Source organism: Salvelinus sp. IW2-2015, linkage group LG28 (genome assembly GCF_002910315.2).
Source record: "Salvelinus sp. IW2-2015 linkage group LG28, ASM291031v2, whole genome shotgun sequence".
In the NCBI taxonomy this organism is placed as follows: domain Eukaryota; kingdom Metazoa; phylum Chordata; class Actinopteri; order Salmoniformes; family Salmonidae; genus Salvelinus; species Salvelinus sp. IW2-2015.
In genome coordinates, this window is record NC_036868.1 from 7378227 (window position 1) to 7399102 (window position 20876).

At 42.8% G+C, this 20876-nt stretch overlaps 1 protein-coding gene across 1 annotated transcript in view; it reads right to left on the reverse strand.

Annotated features, from left to right (window-relative positions):
- LOC111954415 (ubiquitin-conjugating enzyme E2 J1) overlaps nt 1–20876 on the reverse strand; it is a 50081-nt gene that overhangs the window by 12583 nt on the left and 16622 nt on the right. Inside the window, exons 2-4 of the mRNA XM_023974153.2 lie at nt 4715–4788; nt 3332–3463; nt 2613–2697 (exon numbers count right to left, since the gene is read on the reverse strand). Coding sequence (XP_023829921.1) covers nt 2613–2697; nt 3332–3463; nt 4715–4788 — 291 coding nt within the window. The remainder of the gene's footprint in view (nt 1–2612; nt 2698–3331; nt 3464–4714; nt 4789–20876) is intronic.

Sequence of the window (20876 nt, forward strand, 5' to 3'; positions counted from 1 at the left end):
AAGCCTGTTTCAACAGGTAATGATTTGGTTGAAGAATGCTCTCAAGGTGATATCAGTCTGAATTCTCTCTCCACAAATTATTACAACTGTGGGCTCATGGTACTGCACATGGTACTGCAGAACAAACATAAGCTAGGAACCAATGCAGCTGCCCCCCCGGAGTGAACCTGTAGTGGAGAGCTGAGACACCAAAAACCCAGTGGGGGATGTTCAATCTCTGGGCCATGGACTCATTGGCTTTAAAAAAATATATATATTTCACCTTTATTTAACCAGGTAGGCCAGTTGAGAACAAGTTCTCATTTACAACTGCGACCTGGCCAAGATAAAGCAAAGCAGTGCACATAAACAAACGTACAGTCAATAACACAATAGAAAAAAAGTCTATATAAAGTGTGTGCAAATGAGGTAAGATAAGGCAATAAATGGGCCATAATGGCAAAATAATTACAATTTAGCAATTAAACACTGGAGTGATAGATGTGCAGAAGATGAATGTGCAAGTAGAGATACTGGGGTGGAAAGGAGAAAAACAAAACAAAAAAACAGTATGGGGATGAGGTAGTTGGATGGGCTATTTAATTTACAGATGGGCTATGTACAGGCACAGTGATCTGTGAGCTGCTCTGACAGCTGGTGCTTAAAGTTAGCGAGGGAGATATGAGTCTCCAGCTTCAGTGATTTTTGCAATTCGTTCCAGTCATTGGCAGCAAAGAACTGGATGGAAAGGCAGCCAAATGAGGAATTGGCTTTGGGGGTGACCAGTGAGATATACCTGCTGGAGCGTGTGCTATGGGTGGGTGCTGCTATGGTGACCAGTGAGCTGAGATAAGGTGGGGCTTTACCTAGCAAAGACTTATAGATGACCRGGAGCCAGTGGGTTTGGCGACAAATATGAAGCCAGGGCCAGCCAACGAGAGCATACAGGTCGCAGTGGTGGGTGGTATATGGGGCTTTGGTGACAAAACAGATGGCACTGTGATAGACTGCATCCAATTTGCTGAGTAAAGTGTTGGAGGTTATTTTGTAAATMACATCGTCGAAGTCAAGGATCGGTAGGATAGTCAGTATTACGAGGGTATGTTTGACTGCATGAGTGAAGGAGGCTTTGTTGCGAAATAGGAAGCCGATTCTAGATTTAATTTTGGATTGGAGATGCTTAATGTGAGATTTGTAGATGCCCACATATTCTAAGTCAGAACCGTTCAGAGTAGTGATGCTGGACGGGCGGGCAGGTGCTGGTAGCTTTCGGTTAGGGTTAACCCTAAGAGCAGTTGGAGGCCACGGAAGGAGAGTTGTATGGTGTTGAAGCTCTTTTGCAGGTTAGTTAACACAGTGTCCAAAGAAGGGCCAGAAGTATACAGAATGGTATCGTCTGCGTAGAGGTGGATCAGAGAATCACCAGCGGAAGAGCGACATCATTGATGTATACAGAGAAGAGAGTCGGCCTGAGAATTGAACACTGTGGCACCCCCATAGAGACTGCCAGAGGTCCGGACAACAGGCCCTCCTCCGATTTGACACACTGAACTCTGTCTGAGAAGTAGTTGGTGAACCAGGCGAGGCAGTCATTTGAGAAACCAAGGCTGTTGAGTCTGCCGATAAGAATGTGGTGATTGACAGAGTCGAAAGCCTTGGCCAGGTCTATGAATACAGCTGCACAGTACTGTCTCTTATCGATGGAAGGAGGTTATGATATCGTTTAGGACCTTGAGCGTGGCTTGCCATGTGACCCCAGAGGACAAAAGCGGGAGTTATTTTAGATTAGCTTTTTTATGCTCATTAAAATACCCCGAAAGTAATATAAAGAAAAGCAGTGCGGGATTCTCCCATTGAATCTGATTACATTTCCATGATTTTGGTACGGAGAATAACATGAGAGGAATACTCAGAAATAGGATGGCTTAACGGTGGTAAATGAAATCATGCCAGAGAATAATGGAAATATCAGACTTAATGTAGGAAATAGTGTGCTGCCTGCTGCCAATACGGGGCTTTGTGAGCGAATAAGACGTGCGTGCCAAATATGCATTTCCAGTGACACACTTTCTTCTTATTTACTTTGTTCTGAAATGAAGTCTTCTTTTCAGCCCCTTCCAGTTTCCACTCTTTAAATTGTGGGGAAAAAGCTCAATGATAGAACAAAAATGCCTGAGCAAAAAAACATTTGCATATCTGCCTTCATTTAAATTCAAATTAAAAGTCTTAATCCGTCGTTTGTTCCTGTTGGTCCCTGGCAGGCAGAGAACGAGTGAGTGGGGATGCTAGGCTAAGTTTAGTGCAGCAGCTGGATGAGTAGGACTGGAAGAGGGAACAAGGACTGTGTGGTTAGCCGGGTGTGTGTGTGTGTCTCCAGGCTGGAGGAGACAAGCCATTTACTTGATTTTGCTTACACGGAAAATGTATCAAGATAATTTGCCTTTTCTAACTTGCTTCAAGACCTTTTTTTGGTTAAAGTAAGCAAAACTATCTGCCAGGCTGCTATCTTTTCAATAGCGGTGGTGGTCACGTGTTCACGAGGCAGAAGATCTGAGATCGAGTACCAGTGCGGGCTCATGAAGAAGGTATCTATACTGTTAAGCAAGTGACACCAGTTACAAAGGGATACCTACTGCTCCAAGATGGCTGCCATGTCTCCGGGTGATGGCCAGAGATGCTCAGACATATCTTCTTTCCCACCTCGAATCTTCCATTGGGCTGAAAGAGAAGCATATCCATAGAATTACATATACAATACATGTATAATAAAGATAAGTGATTTATAGGATTTCGATGATAGGATCTCTATTACCATATCACGGTCTATGACAACCAGGTTGAACAAGCAACAGGGAGACAGTGAGACAGGCCGAGGTGAGGTGGGGGCTGGTTGAAGGGAGGGATATTAAGAGGAAGAGAGTGAGCCTTCAAAGACCAAGTAAAACCTGCCAGCCTGAGCTAAGAGAGAGAGAAAAAAGAGACTCTGGACATAAAAAAGACTGTCACAACCTGTCTGATCCACTGGCTTTTATCAGCCTGTCATTGATTCTTCAGGTTATTATTGGTGCATGAAAAAAACACATTACCGCTTCTTTCCCACAGAACCATTCAAGTCCTCTGTGACAGTGCAGTGACAGGCATGGCTTTGTTCTGACAATAGTTTCTCGGTGTGTCATATGATGTGGCTCCGGGTTAAGAAAAGACGTCTATAGCTGTCTATCATCCAGCCTTTGATAATTTGATTGGTTGCTTTTCATTGTTACTTCAATTTACACATAATTGGCTGTGATTGTTCGAAACAGGGGAATATCTTCATAAGTGTGTGTGTGCATGTGTGTGTTGGGGGTCTTACTGTGAGTAGGATGATGCTGGGGGGCTTCATGGGGTACTCCGGGGGCAGCACGATCCTGCCGTGGTAAACCCCACCGTCAAAATCTGAGTCTGGGGGCCCGCGGACAGAGAAGTGCCACTCAAACAGATTATCCTGCGGGTAACCAACAAGCCAGTCACAAACACATATGTGACTCGTTTCAGGAAACTAGGCGTATGTTGCACGTCACTACTACACAGGAGAGGCATTTGAACGTAATRTTTTTTTCTTTTTATTAAAATGCCTTCTGGAACATGTGAACTTTCATGTGCCTTAATAACAAACTTGTATTCCATCCATAAATACGAATACAATTGTTAAATTACAAGCCTAGTTGATTTAGCCACTGAAAAAGTCAGGAACCTTCCCACCAACCATGATTGGCTGAGATAATGGAAGGGCTGGACATGCTGGGAGATGAGTTTGGATTGGTCTGCTATGTATCATGCTTCAGTTTGTAATGTGAGCTTTTCAGTATGTGTTGATAGTCCTTTCTAACGCGCCGTTTTTTGAAAGATATAACGTTAGCCATCGAGAACAACAAAAGTTTTGCTACTTTTCTCAACAACATTGATGCCTTGAATTTAGCAGGCGCRATCGACAGYTCAGTWGGAAAAAGTGATGGGCTACTTTCTGCACATGCCACGGTCAATGTGAACCYGAGTGACTTGACACAATGCTGGCCAAACAAGATGTAGCTACAAACGGAGTTAAATGGTTCCAGCCTGCCATGAAGCATTCATCCATGTTATACAGGTAAGAGTCTAGCTACATTTTCTGATATAAGTTTTTAATTTAGTCAGAAAATATTTTTTTATTGCAAGTTCAATTGTACTGTTAGTTAGGGAACATTAGCTTGCTGGCTCGCTAGCTAAAGTTACGTGTATGATCTGTGTAGTAATATTATTAGAATCAGAAAGCCATTTGCATTGCTAGTTATAGCCTAATGTTAGCTAGCTAACATTGAACCTAGTTTGTTAGCTTTAGCTACCTGCAAATTTATACTACAGCTATGACAATGTTTGTATTGGTTAGTTTTATGAGTTGGGATTATGCCGTTTCATTGTTTAGCTTGCTAGCTACCTAGTAGCTAGCTACATGTCTAAACAAAAGACTCCACTTCGGCCAGATTATTACATGACCCATCAAATTAGCCAGGTATGTCTGGGGGTGATTACGGCCATTTAWTGTATTTCATGAACGTGTACATGTCTAGACAATAGTGACCCATCCACTTAGCTAGATGTGACTGGGGGTGGTTATAGCATTTCCTTCACATGAACCATCAATTTAGACAAGTGTGTCAGGTAAGCGTCATCTGATGATGAGCCTGAGTGAGTTTGGGTGGCCCCAGGTATGACTGACCTCCAGTGGCTGGGCGTGGTAGTGCTCTGTGGGGTCCCTCAGTTCAGCTGCCTCCTTCATCAGCCTCTTCACAGCTAGCACCCACCCGGTGAAGAGAACAAACAAAACATCACGGTTAGCGCCAGGTAAAGCTGACATCCACTCATTCTTTATCCCAGCTGACACCAAGCTTGCAGTTTACTTCCACTAYCATGTGGTGTTCCAGGCATCTTCTCCACCGGTAGGTCTACATCCCCATATCCACAGACAGATATAGGGCCCTATAAAATCTGCGTTGTGGAAAACGCGGACAGAATCACAGGATTCAGACATTAAAACAGAATTCAACAATATTCAAAATTCTATTGAACTTACTAGAAAAAGCATTAAATGATTTTGGGGAAAAACTAAATGAAATCAGTCAAAAAATAATAGATTTTATAGAGCCCTACAGACACGACAGTAGGCTAGACTCCTGATAGAGCCCTACAGACATGACAGAAAGGCTAGACTCCTGAAGTACACAGCGCTCATAGCTGCGGGAAGTATGGGTGCTGAGGGTGCTGCAGCAGCCCCTGATAAATCGAAAAACAAATTTTAAATTGAAAAAAATTGTCAGCGCGCAAGGTCATGGAGTTCTCTATGATTGTTCAGTTATTGAGTTGTTACGCTTACCCACCGACCTGTTGAAAAGGAGGCGAGATGTAACCGAAATTGGAAAATAATTGGAAAAGGAAAGTGGAACTAAGGGGTATTCAGATGAACGGAATTGGTTTGGAATCCTTTAGAAGAAGTGAGCCTGTGAAATGAGCTCAGGAGTGGGAGTGGGGACCATCAGTTGGAAAGAAACTCTGGCTGGCCTGGCTATGTTTGAAAACATTACCAGCAATCAAATCCTTGCTTCCTGCATCCTAGTTTCCTACATTTCTCTTAAAGCACATTGGAGGAGGATCCAAGGTCCCTCCCTTGAACCTGCTTTGAGAGGAATTGAGAAAAACAAGGACAGAAGAAACAAGGTTTTCAGACACATCCCCTGTATGACTATAGGGCGAAGAGCAGGGGAGGAAGGCAGTTCAAGGCAGTGGAACAGAGAGGCTCTGACACCACACGCCTCCCAGGGCATGTGTTCCAGGTCTAATCTCGCCTCGGGCCAGACCCTCTAAACATCTATCTGTACTATTCTGTAATCCTACACTGAAAAGAGAAGGAAAAGAAAAGGAAGTCGGTGTGTGAAACTAGAATGCGCTGAGTAAACTCTTCCCCCTCCACCCCCCTGTTTACTCACAGATGGTAAGATCAAGTTTATCTTTCTGGGGGAAAAAACTGTTTGCATYAACTAAAGATGAGGTTATGACTAGGGCTGTTGCGGTGACTGTATTACCGCCACACACTGGCGGTTACGAGTCATGAAGGCAGTCAAATTCCACATGGCCGTTTAGTCAAGGTAATTAGGCTTCTCCAAGCTCTGATGCTGCTGATGGTCATTAGTAGCCTACCAAACTTGTTAACTTCTTTATGATAGGGGGCAGCATTTTGACTTTTGGATGAATTGCGTGCCCATAGTGAACTGCCTCCTACTCTGTCCCAGATGCTAATATATGCATATTATTATTACTATTGGATATAAAACACTCTGAAGTTTCTAAAACTGTTTGAATGATGTCTGTGAGTATAACAGAACTCATATGGCAGGCAGAAACCTGAGAAATATTCCAAACAGGAAGTGAGAATTCTGAGGCTGGTCGATGTTCAACTCATCGCCTTTTCAATTCCCTGTAAGATATGGATCTGTTTGCACTTCCTACGCCTTCCACTAGATGTCAACAGTCTGTAGAACGTGGAATGAAGCCTCTGCTGTGATGTTGAGCCGGATGGGAGGTGTTTCAGTCAGTGGTCTGGCAGAATGCCAGTTCCTGGTCATGCGCATTACACATGATATCGCCTTGCGTTCCATTTCTTCTAGAGACACGAAGGAATTCTCCGGTTGGAACGCTATTGGATAGTTATGATAACAACATCCTGAAGATTGATTTTCTACTTAGTTTGACCAGTTTATTCGACCTGTTATATCACTTTTTGAAGTTTTCGTCCGAGTTCGCCTGCAGCTGCGCGAGCGTTGCTAGCAAAACATGCTAGCAAAAGTAGCTACTTAGACATAAGTAATGGACATTATTTAACATTTAACATTTTAGTCATTTAGCAGACGCTCTTATCCAGAGCGACTTACAGTAGAGTGCATACATTTTATTACATTTTTTTACATACTGAGACAAGGATATCCCTACCGGCCAAACCCTCCCTAACCCGGACGACGCTATGCCAATTGTGCGTCGCCCCACGGACCTCCCGGTTGCGGCCGGCTGCGACAGAGCCTGGGCGCGAACCCAGAGACTCTGGTGGCGCAGCTACCCTAGACCACTGCGCCACCCGGGAGAGGCACACATTATCGAACAAAACAACGATTTATTGTGGAACTAGGATTCCTGGGAGTGCTTTCTGATGAAGATCATAAAAGGTAAGGGAATATTTATGATGTAATTTCGTATTTCTGTTGACATGGCGGAGAAATGTTGTTTTTATCTGAGCGCCGTCTCAGATTATTGCATGGTGTGCTTTTTACGTAAAGTTTTTTTGAAATCTGACACAGCGGTTGCATTAAGAACAAGTGTATCTTTAATTCTATGTAAAATATGTGTCTTTCATCAAAGTTTATGATGAGTATTTATGTTATTTGACGTGGCTCTCTGCAATTTCTCCGGATATTTTGGAGGCATTTCTGAACATGGCGCCAATGTAAACCGAGATTTGTGGATATAAATATGCACATTATCGAACAAAACATAAAATGTATTGTGTAACATGATGTCCTATGAGTGTCATCTGATGAAGATCATTAAAGTTTAGTGATTCATTTTATCTCTATTTCTGCTTTTTGTGACTACTATCTTTTGCTGGGAAAATGGCTGTGTTTTTCTGTGGCTATGTACTGAGCTAACATAATTGTTTGGTGTGCTTCCCCTGTAAATCCTTTTTGAAATCAGACATGTTGGCTGGYTTCACAACATGTGTAGCTTAGTGTCTTTCATGTGTGATTTCATGAAAGATAGATTTTTATAGTAATATATTTGAATTTGGCGCGCTACATTTGTTCTGGCTTTTGGCCAAGTGGGACGCTGCCGTCCCACATATCCCAGAGAAGTTAACTGCCTGGTACTCAGCACTCTATGGTCCCTCTAAATCACTTTGACATAAATGCAAATCTATTAGAAATATAATCTAATCATTTAGATAAGAGCCCATGAGCTCATGTTGTGCAACATTTCTATAGGCTATACAATTCCGCGAGAAAACAATGATGACCTCTATTAAAAAGAGGAGGATCCCATCAGCTTTCTATAGGCTAGGCTTACTATATTTATTTCTCAACTTTCCTAATATTAAGCACATTGCTTAACTTTACAATAGGAGTATAGTCTACCTGGCTGGCATGAAAATGAACCCCGGGAAAGCGTTTTCCACTGRCCCTGTTTCGAGACAGGTGCATGATAATAGTTCATTCTAAATCAAAACAAATTTCACACATTATTTAGTATATGTAAAGACAAAATTAAATCAAGAATAGTCTGATGGGTGACAATATTAGCTTGTGAATGATGCCCAGCTTAAGGCAAGAAACAAAGCCTTTTTTTGCAACTTCTTCGAATAATAGTCGAGCACCTCATGTAGCCTAGCCCATAGGCCTATATGTTTTCTTTAAATTTATTTATTTAGTACTTTTTAGCCCTTTTTCTTCCCAATTTTGTGATATCCAATTGGTAGTTACAGTCTTGTCCCATCGCTGCACCTCCCGTACAGACTCGGGAGAGGCGAAGGTCGAGAACCATGCGTCCTCCAAAACAGGAAGGTGTCCAAATAACTTCTTAAAATGATGCACATTAATCCACTTTACAAGAGGTGTAGAGCCTAGCAGTGCGTGAGTTTCCAGTTTGGGGAAGATCATTTACCATAAAAATGCACCTTTTATAATAAATGCATCACATGCATAATCGCATTTCCGGTCACTTTTGATAATGTTCTCCCACTAATGGKACATTGGCCCTTATAGCCTACTGTTGTGTGTGCACTGCTGCATTTATTTYAWGAAATAGCCTAATAGTTTATCAACATTTTAAGCTAAACGTTCAGATCTGTTGCGTCAGCCACATAGRGTAAAAAAAGTGGTTTTGATGCTAGTGGTTGTATTCATTTGAGATCTATAGCATCCCACAACTGTCCCAGACTATGTTTGGAATATTTGTTTCTCGCACAGAATAGAATAGGTAAACTTCTGTACTATGGGGGATAGTAGATTGACATAGGCTAGTGCTTTTGCTGTTCGTTAGAATTACTCATCTTGTTGGCTGACGAAAAGTAAATGTGGACAGTTCTTGCAATATTTTAAATATGCACCTCGGAATTGGATAAGGACGCAGTTGCGTCCCCGGTGTGTCTATCTTCACTTGTAGCCTGTGAGAAAGACCCGATCACGTGATGGAGAGCCATGTGAGTAAGAGGTGCTTCAGAGCCCGCAGCACTCAGGGAGAAGGGCACACACAACGCAGCACTCTGGGCCAAGGGCACCATGGCCACTGGCCGCAAAAGGCATGGATTTTTTTAGGGTGCATTACGGCCACACAAAGGMGATGCCACTGTGAAATTTGAGGCATTATCAAGTGCTTGTCAAATTGTGAATGAGAGTGATGAAGTGTGTACAGCCTGCGCAAAAAAACAAAGCAGAGCTCATGCCTTTCAAGACACTTTTTTTCAAATCATCATTAGAGTCGCATCATGCAGCCTTACAATGTATTAAAAATAAAAACATATAGCCCAATGTTTGTAGAACAACTAAAGATACATTAATAACTCTAAATTAAGCATATAGGAGTACCTATTTATTTAACCACACTCCCCCAAATCGTTCGGAGATAATATCCTTTCTATTTTATTCAGCTTTGTTTAATTGTATTCATACTATGAAATAATATATAAATAATGCCACGGAATTCTAAGCAAATCTTGTCTGCTAAATGAACTAGTGTAGCCCACAGCAATATGGCATAGCCAGATCAGGTCCTAACATAAGGACAATGCTATTCTGTTTTTCTGAAATAGACAACATTATCTTCAAATCATGTTTCTTTAGACCTGTCTAAATTCTTTATTTATTTATTGTGAAGGTGTAGGCTATACTACATGGATTTATTAGACTTWWWAAAAAATGTAGACGTTCCAAAGGTATCCGTGACTTGTAGGCTATGTGTAGAAGCCAGGAGATGCTAAATGTGTTTGTTACTTAACGGTCAATTACCGTGAGACCAACAGTTATTTGCTTGACAATCMAAGTTTCATGACCGCCACAGCCCTAGTTATGACATGCTAATAATTATCAATAAGCACCTTTCGAAGAGCGAATGACATGCAGGTCAAACAGTGTGACCAAAGCAATGGGGGAATAATATTTTACTGTCTGAGAAATTTCTTTTCACATGCTGACTTGTGAAGCGAGTGGTTTCTATTGTGGCTTTAAAAGGTGTATCGTAATTTCATAAAATATTTCTGGTGCCAATAGTGGAATGATAGTGTTACTAAATTGATAATTTCAGTTTATGTGAGAAAACAAGCACTGAATAGTGTAGGGAATCATTGTAACATCTAAATGATTGTACCATCTAAAATCGCTGTGAAATATACACTGCTCAAAAAAATAAAGGGAACACTTAAACAACACAATGTAACTCCAAGTCAATCACACTTCTGTGAAATCAAACTGTCCACTTAGGAAGCAACACTGATTGACAATAAATTTCACATGCTGTTGTGTAAATGGAATAGACAACAGGTGGAAATTATAGGCAATTAGCAAAACACCCCCAATAAAGGAGTGGTTCTGCAMGTGGTGACCACAGACCACTTCTCAGTTCCTATGCTTCCTGGCTGATGTTTTGGTCACTTTTGAATGCTGGCGGTGCTTTCACTCTAGTGGTAGCATGAGACGGAGTCTACAACCCACACGAGTGGCTCAGGTAGTGCTGCTCATCCAGGATGGCACATCAATGCGAGCTGTGGCAAGAAGGTTTGCTGTGTCTGTCAGCGTAGTGTCCAGAGCATGGAGGCGCTACCAGGAGACAGGCCAGTACATCAGGAGATGTGGAGGAGGCCGTAGGAGGGCAACAACCCAGCAGCAGGACCACTACCTCCGCCTTTGTGCAAGAAGAGCAGAAGAGCACTGCCAGAGCCCTGCAAAATTACCTCCAGCAGGCCACAAATGTGCATGTGTCTGCTCAAACGGTCAGAAACAGACTCCATGAGGGTGGTATGAGGGCCGACGTCCACAGGTGGGGGTTGTGCTTACAGCCCAACACCGTGCAGAACGTTTGGCATTTGTCAGAGAACACAAGATTGCAAATTCGCCACTGACGCCCTGTGCTCTTCACAGATGAAAGCAGGTTCACACTGAGCACGTGACAGACGTGACAGTCTGGAGACGCCGTGGAGAACGTTCTGCTGCCTGCAAACATCTCCAGCATGACCGGTTTGGCGAGGGTCAGTCATGGTGTGGGGTGGCATTTCTTTGGGGGCCGCACAGCCCTCCATGGGCTCGCCAGAGGTAGCCTGACTGCCATTAGTTACCGAGATGAGATCCTCAGACCCCCGTGAGACCATATGCTGGTGCGGTTGGCCCTGGGTTCCTCCTAATGCAAGACAATGCTAGACCTCATGTGGCTGGAGTGTGTCAGCAGTTCCTGCAAGAGGAAGGCATTATTGCTATGGACTGGCCCGCCCGTTCCCCAGACCTGAATCCAATTGAGCACATCTGGAACATCATGTCTCGCTCCATCACCAACGCCACGTTGCACCACAGACTGTCCAGGAGACTCATGAAACCATCCGCCACCTCATCAGGAGCATGCCCAGGCGTTGTAGGAGTCATACAGCACGTGGAGGCCACACACTACTGAGCCCATTTTGACTTGTTTTAAGGACATTACTCAAAAGTTGGATCAGCCTGTAGTGTGGTTTTCCACTTTAATTTGAGGTGACTCCAAATCCAGACCTCCAGGGTTGATAAATTTGATTTCCATTGATAATTTGTGTGATTTTGTTGACAGCACATTCAACTATGTAAAGAAAAAAGTATTTAATAAGAATAGTTCATTCATTCAGATCTAGGATGTGTTATTTTAGTGTTCCCTTTATTTTTTTGAGCAGTGTATTTTCCATAATAAAAAATATCAACCAGCTTCAAACAGCGGTTTGAGTCCACCAGCTTCAAATAGCTGTAAAAACGATATTTTGTGTAATTGAAAATATATTTCACAGCGATTTTAGATGGTAGAATCATTCCTTACACTATTCCGTGCTTGTTTTCTCACATAAACTGAAATTGAGTGAACAYTGTAGAATTGCAGCAACCAGGAAATTAGCAAATCCACTTGATAACACAGCCAAAGTCAGAACAGCTTTCCCAGTATAATTTTTCCCAACAGATGACGCTCCGGCAGGAGAAATACAAATATCACAGCCAATCATAACACTGGCGGGTAAGTAATACTGTAAAACACTATCATTTCACTATTAGCGACAGATATATTATGGACATTTGCTGATMATTTTTTTTTATAAATCCTGTGTAGGACCTTTAAATCAAGCTTAGACATTATGTTGTAGGAGTCAGACACCGACAGATGCATTTCTGTTTATAATCAATAGCAGAGAAACAATCCCGATTCCCAAATATTGAAGTACAGCTTGGAAATACGTTACAAATAGATGCTAAGCTTCAACAGYAAGTGGCACAATACAACAAAGCTGCAATGTATGTAAGCACTCAAGCTAGTCACAACTTCAACCACATTACAAAGGAAATATTAATKATTTTCTGTGGAATTGTGCAATAGGTTGTTTTAAGTTGTACCCTGTTTGTTGACACCGACCAGGGCATCAATTCAAATGTGTTGCATTCTAATACAATTTGATCAACTGACAGAGTGCTTAATATTATATATATTAATTTGCAGTGCTTAGCATTTGCAGTGCTTAAAATAATATTCTTCCAGAACAAAATAAGGAATATAACTGCCTAGTTTAGTATGAAGAAAGAACAGTGGATAGAGCTTAAGGACCTTGTATAGTATGAATGAATAGCACAGTAAATATTGAACAAAGACTGTAGGGAGTCAAGAGGTCATGGCAGAAGATATACAGTGCATTCYTAAAGTTCAGACCCCTTYACTTTTTCCATATTTTGTTACATTACAGCTCTATTCTAAAATTGATTAAATAAAACATTATCATCAATCTACACACAATGCCCCACAATGACAAAGCGAAAACAGGTTTTTAGAAATGTTTGCAAATGTATAAAAAATAAAAAACAGATACCTTATTTACATAAGTATTTAGACCCTTTGCTATGAGACTTAAAATTGAGCTTAGGTGCATCCTGTTTCCATTGATCAACCTTGATCATRCTTTCTACAACTTGATTGGAGTCCACCTGTGGTAGATGCAATTGATTGGACATGATTTGGAAAGGCACACACCTGTCTATAAGTTCCCACAGTTGACAGTGCATGTCAGAGCAAAAAAGGAATTGTCCGCTGAGCTCCGAGACAGGACTATGTCGAAGCACAGATCTGGGGAAGGGTAGCAAAATGTCTGCAGTATTGAAGGTCCCCAATAACACACTGGCCTCAATCATTCTTAAATGGAAGAAGTTTGGAACCACCAAGACTCTCCTAGAGCTGGCCGCCCGGCCAAACCGGTCACCTCCCTGACCAAGAACCCGATGGTCACTCTGACAGAGCTCCAGAGTTCCACTGTGGAGATGGGACAACCTTCCAGAAGGACAACCATCTCTGCAGCACTCCACCAATCAGGCCTTTATGGTAGAGTGGCCAGACGGAAGCCACTCCTCAGAAAAAGGCACATGACAGCCCYCTTGGAGTTTGCCAAATGGCACCTAAAAGACTCCCAGACCATGAGAAACAAGACTCTTTGGCCTGAATGCCAAGCATCACATCTGGAGGAAACTTGCCACCATCCCTAAGGTAACGCATGGTGATGGCAGCATCATGCTGTGGGGATGTTTTTCAGCAACAGGGTCTGGGAGACTAGTCAGGATTGAGGGAAAGATGAACYGAGCAAAGTACAGAGAGATCCTTGATGAAAACCTGCTCCAGAATGCTAAGACTGGGGCGAAGGTTCACCTTCCAACAGGGCAACGACCCTAAGCACACAGCCAAGACAACACAGGAGTGGCTTCGGGACAAGTCTCTGAATGTCCTTGAGTGGCCCGGCCAGAGCCCGGACTTGAACCCGATTGGATATCTCTGGAGAGACCTGATTGCTGTGCAACGACGCTCCCCATCCAACCTGACAGAGCTTGAGAAGAGCTTGAGAGGATCTGCAGAGAAGAATGGGAGAAACTCCCCAAATAGAAGTGTGCCAAGCTTGTAGCGTCATACCCAAGACTTGATTCTGTAATCACTGCCAAAGGTGCTTCAACAAAGTACTGAGTAAAGGGTCTGAATACTTATGTAAATGCATATTTTTTTATTTTGTAGAAATTTGCAAAAWATTCTAAAAACCTGTTTTTGCTTTGTCATTATGGGTTATTGTGTGTAGATTGATGGGGGGGAAACAATTTAACCCATTTTAGAATCAGTCTAGAAAAAGTCAAGGGAACTGAATACTTTCCGAATGCAGTGTATGGTTTGCGTGCGTGCGTGCGTGCGTGCGTGCGTGCGTGCGTGTGTGTGCTACAGCCTCTGCCCTAATGCATTGGGCCCACAGAAACCCTGGGCCGGAGGAGACGGCAAGGGCAATAAATTACAGTGACAGCCACTGTGAGTTAGAACTGTCCAAACTAGGGCACAACTCTCCAGCAGGTTGACACAACAAGCCTGCAAAGCAGAGCGAGCAATCCTCTCTCGCACTCCCCAGCAGCAACAGATGATGTATTCACACAAAGGAGCAGCTATTGTGGAGGAGGACCGTGTGTGATTATGAGCAGAAAAGTGTTTTCTTGTCTAAAAAAACTACAGTATATAGTGCCCTCCGTAATTATTATTATTATTTTTTCTTCTTTTGGCTCTGTACTCCAGCACTTTGMATCTGAAATGATACAATGACTACAAGGTTAAAGTGCAGAATGTCAGCTTTAATTTGAGGGTATTTTCATCCATATGAAATTACAGCACTTTTTGTACATAGTCCACCGCATGCCCCCATTTTAGGGGACCAAAAGTATTGAGACAAATTCACTTATGTGTATTAAAGTAGTCAAATGTTTAGTATTTGGTTCCGTATTCCTAGCACACAATGATTACATCAAGCTTGTGACTCTACAAACTTGTTGGATGCATTTGCTATTTGTTTTGGTTGTGTTCCATTTTATTTTGTGCCCAATAGAAATTAATGGTAAATAATGTATTGTAGCATTTTGGAGTTACTTTTATTGTAAATAAGAATAGAATATATTTCTAAACACTTCTACATTAATGTAGATGCTACCATGATTATGGATAGAACTGAATGAATCGTGAATAATGATGAGTGATTAAGTTAGACGCACAAATATCATACACCCACAAAAATGATAACCTCCCGTTATTGTAACCTCCGAATCCCCTCTCTCCACTGGGATTCTCTGCCTCTAACCCTATTACAGGGGCTGAGTCACTGGCTTACTGGTGCTCTTTCATGCCGTCCCTGGGAGGGGTGCGTCACTTGAGTGGGTTGAGTTACTGACGTGATCTTCCTGTCTGGGTTGGCGCCCCCCCTTGGTTTGTGCTGTGGTGGAGATCTTTGTGGGCTATACTCGGCCTTGTCTCAGGATTGTAAGTTGGTGGTTGAAGATATCCCTCTAGGTGTGTGGGGTGTGCTTTGGCAAAGTGGTGGTTTATATCCTTCCTGTTGCCCTGCCGGGGGTTTTTCTGATGGGGCCACAGTGTCCTCTGACCCTCCTGTCTCAGCCTCAGTATTTATGCTGCAGTAGTTTATGGTCGGGGGGCTAGGTCAGTTGGTTATACCTGGAGTACTTCTCCTATCTTATCCAGTGTCCTGTGTGAATTAAGTATGCTCCTCTCTAATTCTCTCGTTCTCTCTTTCTTTCTCTCTCTCGGAGAACCTGGAGCCCTAGGACCATACGTCACGGCAAACCGGCATGATGACTCCTTGCTGTCCCAGTCCGCCTGCCTTGCTGCTATTCAGTTTCAGCTGTTCTGCCTGCGGTTATGGAACCCCTACCTGTCCCAGACTGCTGTTTTCAAACTCTTAATGATCGCTATGAAAAGCAATGATATTTTTCCTGATTATTATTTGACCATGCTTGTCACTTATGAATATTTTGACATCTTTGGCATAGTTCTGTTATAATCTCCACCCGGCACAGCCAGAAGAGGACTGGCCACCCCTCATAGCCTGGTTCCTCTCTAGGTTTCTTCCTAGGTTTTGGCKTTTCTAGGGAGTTTTTCCTAGCCACCGTGCTTCTACACCTGCATTGCTTGCTGTTTGGGGTTTTAGGCTGGGTTTCTGTACAGCACTTCGAGATATTAGCTGATGTACGAAGGGCTATATAAAATAAACTTGATTTGATTTTGATTTGATTGTAATGGTGTCTTGGGTGTATGATATTTGTGTGTCTGTAACTTTCTCACTGTCCCAATAATTACAGAGGACACTGTATGTGGACGTGTGGATACAGATTTTCACAGCAATTTTTAAGTTGATACCTCCCCTCTATCTCTACTGCTGTGGGGTGGCAGACAAAATCTTCCACTTGGGACTTCTTTACGGTTCAGCGATGGGGAAATTATTGTGACGGAGGTGAGATACGGTATCAGAGGCGTGCATGCCAGGCTTGCTATGTTGAGGGCCACTTGGAGTGTCTCAGCTCCATGTCTCATTCAGCCTGATTACGGTGATGACTGGGTGTCTGTCAGCACCAGGCTTTGATGGCATGGCCAATGGCGACTCAGACACTGCCTGTGCCACTAAGCTCTCCAGTCATGGGCCTGATCCCCGGGCCATGGCAGCTGTCAACAGTTTGTCCGGAAACTCATTGGGTAATATGTGGGTCCCCCTCCAACTTCGGCATGGTGGTTGTCTCTCTCAGCAGCTGGCTGACTAATATTCTGAGATTTCACAGAAAACACTCACTATTGGACTAACCAGGTTTAATACAGTAGGCTGGTGGGATGAAGAGCAAAATATTGTATACTGAGTGGTTTCAATTGGGATTTGATTTGACAGGTCTTTGGAGGGTTGATTTCCAGATAACACTAGCACAGTGTGGTCGGCTTGTGCACACCACCCCCGCTGTGACGATTATCCGGAAGAGACAGCTGCCATGACAGTGAACATACAGTATAGGGCTACATAGCTTACACTTCACTTCCTATTCCTATTGTGCATTTAGCCTACCTACCTTGTCATAAAGTTGCAATTGCCCATTTGTTACTATGCAAATAGCCTTAATGTAAACTTCTAACTCTGAATCTGGGGAGTTCGATGCATAGCCTAATTGTTCAAGGGCTATATTATAATGAGTGTAAGGTTAAATAAAAATGTGTGTTATGGCCATGTGAGCACTCCGTTCTTCTGAGCTGAATCTATCCTGGAGCGCCACTAAGCACTCTAAGAACCACCCGGCCTCAAGTCCAATTCATTTGGTTTGGGGATTAAGCATTGGCTCCCACTACTGAAAGAGATGCAGCTGCCTTAAAAAAACACTTGGCACTCTGGTTGTGGCGGGGAGAGAGAAAAAAAGCCTGAAGAGAATAAAAAGCCTAGTTATTTTTTTTTCTTCGCATGTGGGTGGTCAAATCGGCATGGTCTTGGAGCAGTCTGATATAGCTTAGTCTGCACTCGTGTTTCCCGGGGGATAGAAAGGTGAGATGCAGTTTTTAGACCCCTCCTCCGACAGCGAACATGCCCCCTCGTATAGGCTAAACTACTCAGCCGTCCCTCATTAAAGCCACTGTGGGATCAGGGGCTTTTGAAAGTGAGRCAGGCTCTGTTAAGCATGGTGAGTTATCGTAAAAATTCACAAGTTAGGGCACAGAGCTAAAATAATAACAAAAAAATCCTTGACAACAGTATTGCATAATTTTGTCAGTAGGAATCCAGCTGTTCAAAATCATATAATAAACCAGATCAGGACAACAGTAACGTCAAGCTTTACACGACAGTGCTCTTACCAAGGCTCACAGACTTTTCATCAATACTGATACTCACTTGCTGACTGTTATTTTATTTTTTATTTTACCGTATTTTTACCAGGTAAGTTGACTGAGAACACTTCTCATTTGCAGCAACGACCTGGGAATAGTACAGGGGAGAGGAGGGGGATGAATGAGCCAATTGTACACTGGGGATTATTAGGTGACCGTGATGGTGAGGGCCAGATTGGGAATTACACAGGACCAGATGTTGCAGACAGACAGTGACGTTTTTTCTTCACTGGATCAGTTGATTGCTCTGCTGAATACAATCAAAGTTCCTCACGCCTCATTACTTGGAGACTTGGTGAGCATCGGAGTGGAACTCTTGTTCTCAACTAGCCTACTTGGTTAAATAAAGGTGAAATAAAACTCTACACATTGTGAAGCACTTGTCTCCCTATGGAAGTTGTCAATTCTGTGACTTGTTCCTAAAAAGGAACAGACAGACTAGGGCTGGATCTCAGCCCGTTGGTCCTCCTCAAACACCTGGATGCACTTTGACAGGAGCCCAAAACCATCATTGGTTTTCTATGGCTGCATCCCGAACACATCCCGAACCCAACAGCGTTGCAGTTCTTGACACTCAAACCAGTGCGCCTGAGACATACTATCATACCTCTTTTAAAAGGCACTTAAAAGTGCGCAGAAGACGTGGATGTCGATAAAGGCAGCTCCCCGCACCTTAACCTGTCCATTCCCCTTCATCTACATCTGGATTTAATAGGTGACATCAATAKGGGATCATAGCTTCCACCTGGATTCACCTGTTCAGTCTGTCATGGAAAGAGCAGGTGTTCCAAATGTTTTGTACACTCAGCGCACTACTTTTGACCAGAGCCCTGGGAATAGGGTGCCATTTGGGACARATTTTATGTGGAGTCCTTTTTTAGCCATGTCTCGAAATAACAATGAGTGGGAGTGAAAGAAGAAAAGCCTCTGCTGCCACATGGGCCTCCTGACTCCAGTGGTGAGAAGGGTTTCGGTCAACGGCCCTGGGAGATAGGATTATAATCCTGTACACAAAATCGTTTTACGTAACGCATTTTAGTGTTTGCAGCTGGGGGCGATTCAGGCAGGGTTTGTCCTGCGAGCAGGGAGACACCGTTATGTAACCACTTTTAACCAAACTCTTAAGAAGACACGATAGGGTTTAGAGARATAGGTGATGATAGAAAATGTGGAGCTCACTACTGACCACTCCCCTTTCCAAACGTAGAGAAGGGCTACGTCCCAAATGGCACTCATTTTTTATTTCTCGTGTATTTTTCTTCTACCATTTGTCATTTTTTTAGTACTACATTGATATTGATCACTGAATTGTTAGGTTTAGAGCTTGCAAGAACGACATTTCACAGCACTTGTGCACAAGACATTAAAACTTGAAACTATTACCTATATAGTGCACTACTTTTGACCAGAGCCCTATGAGTTGTGCACTACATAGGGAATAGGGTGCCATTTGGGACGAGAACAATGTTTTGGTTGTTGGTTTCTAATGCTGTTTGTTCACATCTGCTCTCCAAACTGGGAGGTAATACCAGGTCTCAGAGACAAAAGGCGGAAAGTGATACTCTAAACATAGGATCTTCATTTGCTTTTCCACACAGAGGTCAAACTGTAATTGCATTATTTTACAATGTGAATAATTCCTCTAGTTCCCCATAATATAATTGAACTACTACAAAGTGTTGCAGCCTTATCCTTCTTTTGACCCCATTTCAAAACTGGAACCAAGTTTTTTTATTTGATCATTTCTCTAACTCAACTATTGCCTCAGACTTATTTCTCAAAATGCAAACTCTAGCTAACCCATGCCTTATTGTAAGCCCGTACCTTAAATCCAGCTCACTTGCCAACCAACACCAAGTGTGCAAGGACAAGACAGCTTTGATCAATATTCTGATCAGAGAGAATTCTACCTCTATACCTGATCTAGTGTGACAGAAMCGACAGGCAAAAAAATGCTTCATGCTAAAACAAGGTTTCGGTACATTTCGATTATCTTGACACAGCCCAAGGTAAATGCCACAGAAGGCAGAAAATGAKATCTAGAAACCATCTCTAATTTGATCGAGTGTGAAACCACAGAACCTGCGAACACATGGAGCTTAGTGCAACTGATTGGAACTGGTTGAAAGTGGCATGTTCTTCCTGCCCACTCACTAACAAGTTAACTACTGACTTGCATATAGAGAATGCATATAGAGAAGGACACTCAACTTGTACTACACTGACTCTGATGACTGATGATTGTTAAAGGAAATTGATAATAAGATTAAGGCTGTCCCTGACAAAACATTTCTGGAGTCGACTGAAAGTCGTCTGTTCTTTTGACCAATCGATTAATCCAAATTTTTAAACATGTATTTTTACAAGAGACACCCTATGTGTCATACCCAGATGTGCTAAATGGGATTGAGATCCGGTCCGTCCTGTCTCCCGTAGTGCTGTCTTAGTGTCTCACAGTACGGACATTGCAATTTATTGCCCTGGCCACATCTGCAGTCCTCATGTCTTTTTGCAGCATGCCTAAGGCACGTTCACGCAGATGAGCAGGACCCTGGGCATCTTCTTTTTGTGTTTTTCAGAGTCAGTAGAAAGCCTCTTTAGTGTCCTAAGTTTTCATAACTGTGACCTTAATTGCCTACCGTCTGTAAGCTGTGTAGTGTCTTAACGACCGTTCCACAGGTGCATGTTCATTAATTGTTTATGGTTCATTGAACAAGCATGGGAAACCGTGTTTAAACGCTTACAATGAATATCTGTGAAAGACAGGGTCCTGAAAAAGGGACGTTTCTTTTTTTGAGTTTATGCATTGAGCTTGTCTGAAGCTTTCAGCTTATCGTTTGATGAAATAAGACAAATGCCCCAAGAGTGCACCATAGATCTATATCACCAGAGAAAAAAACGCTAACGCG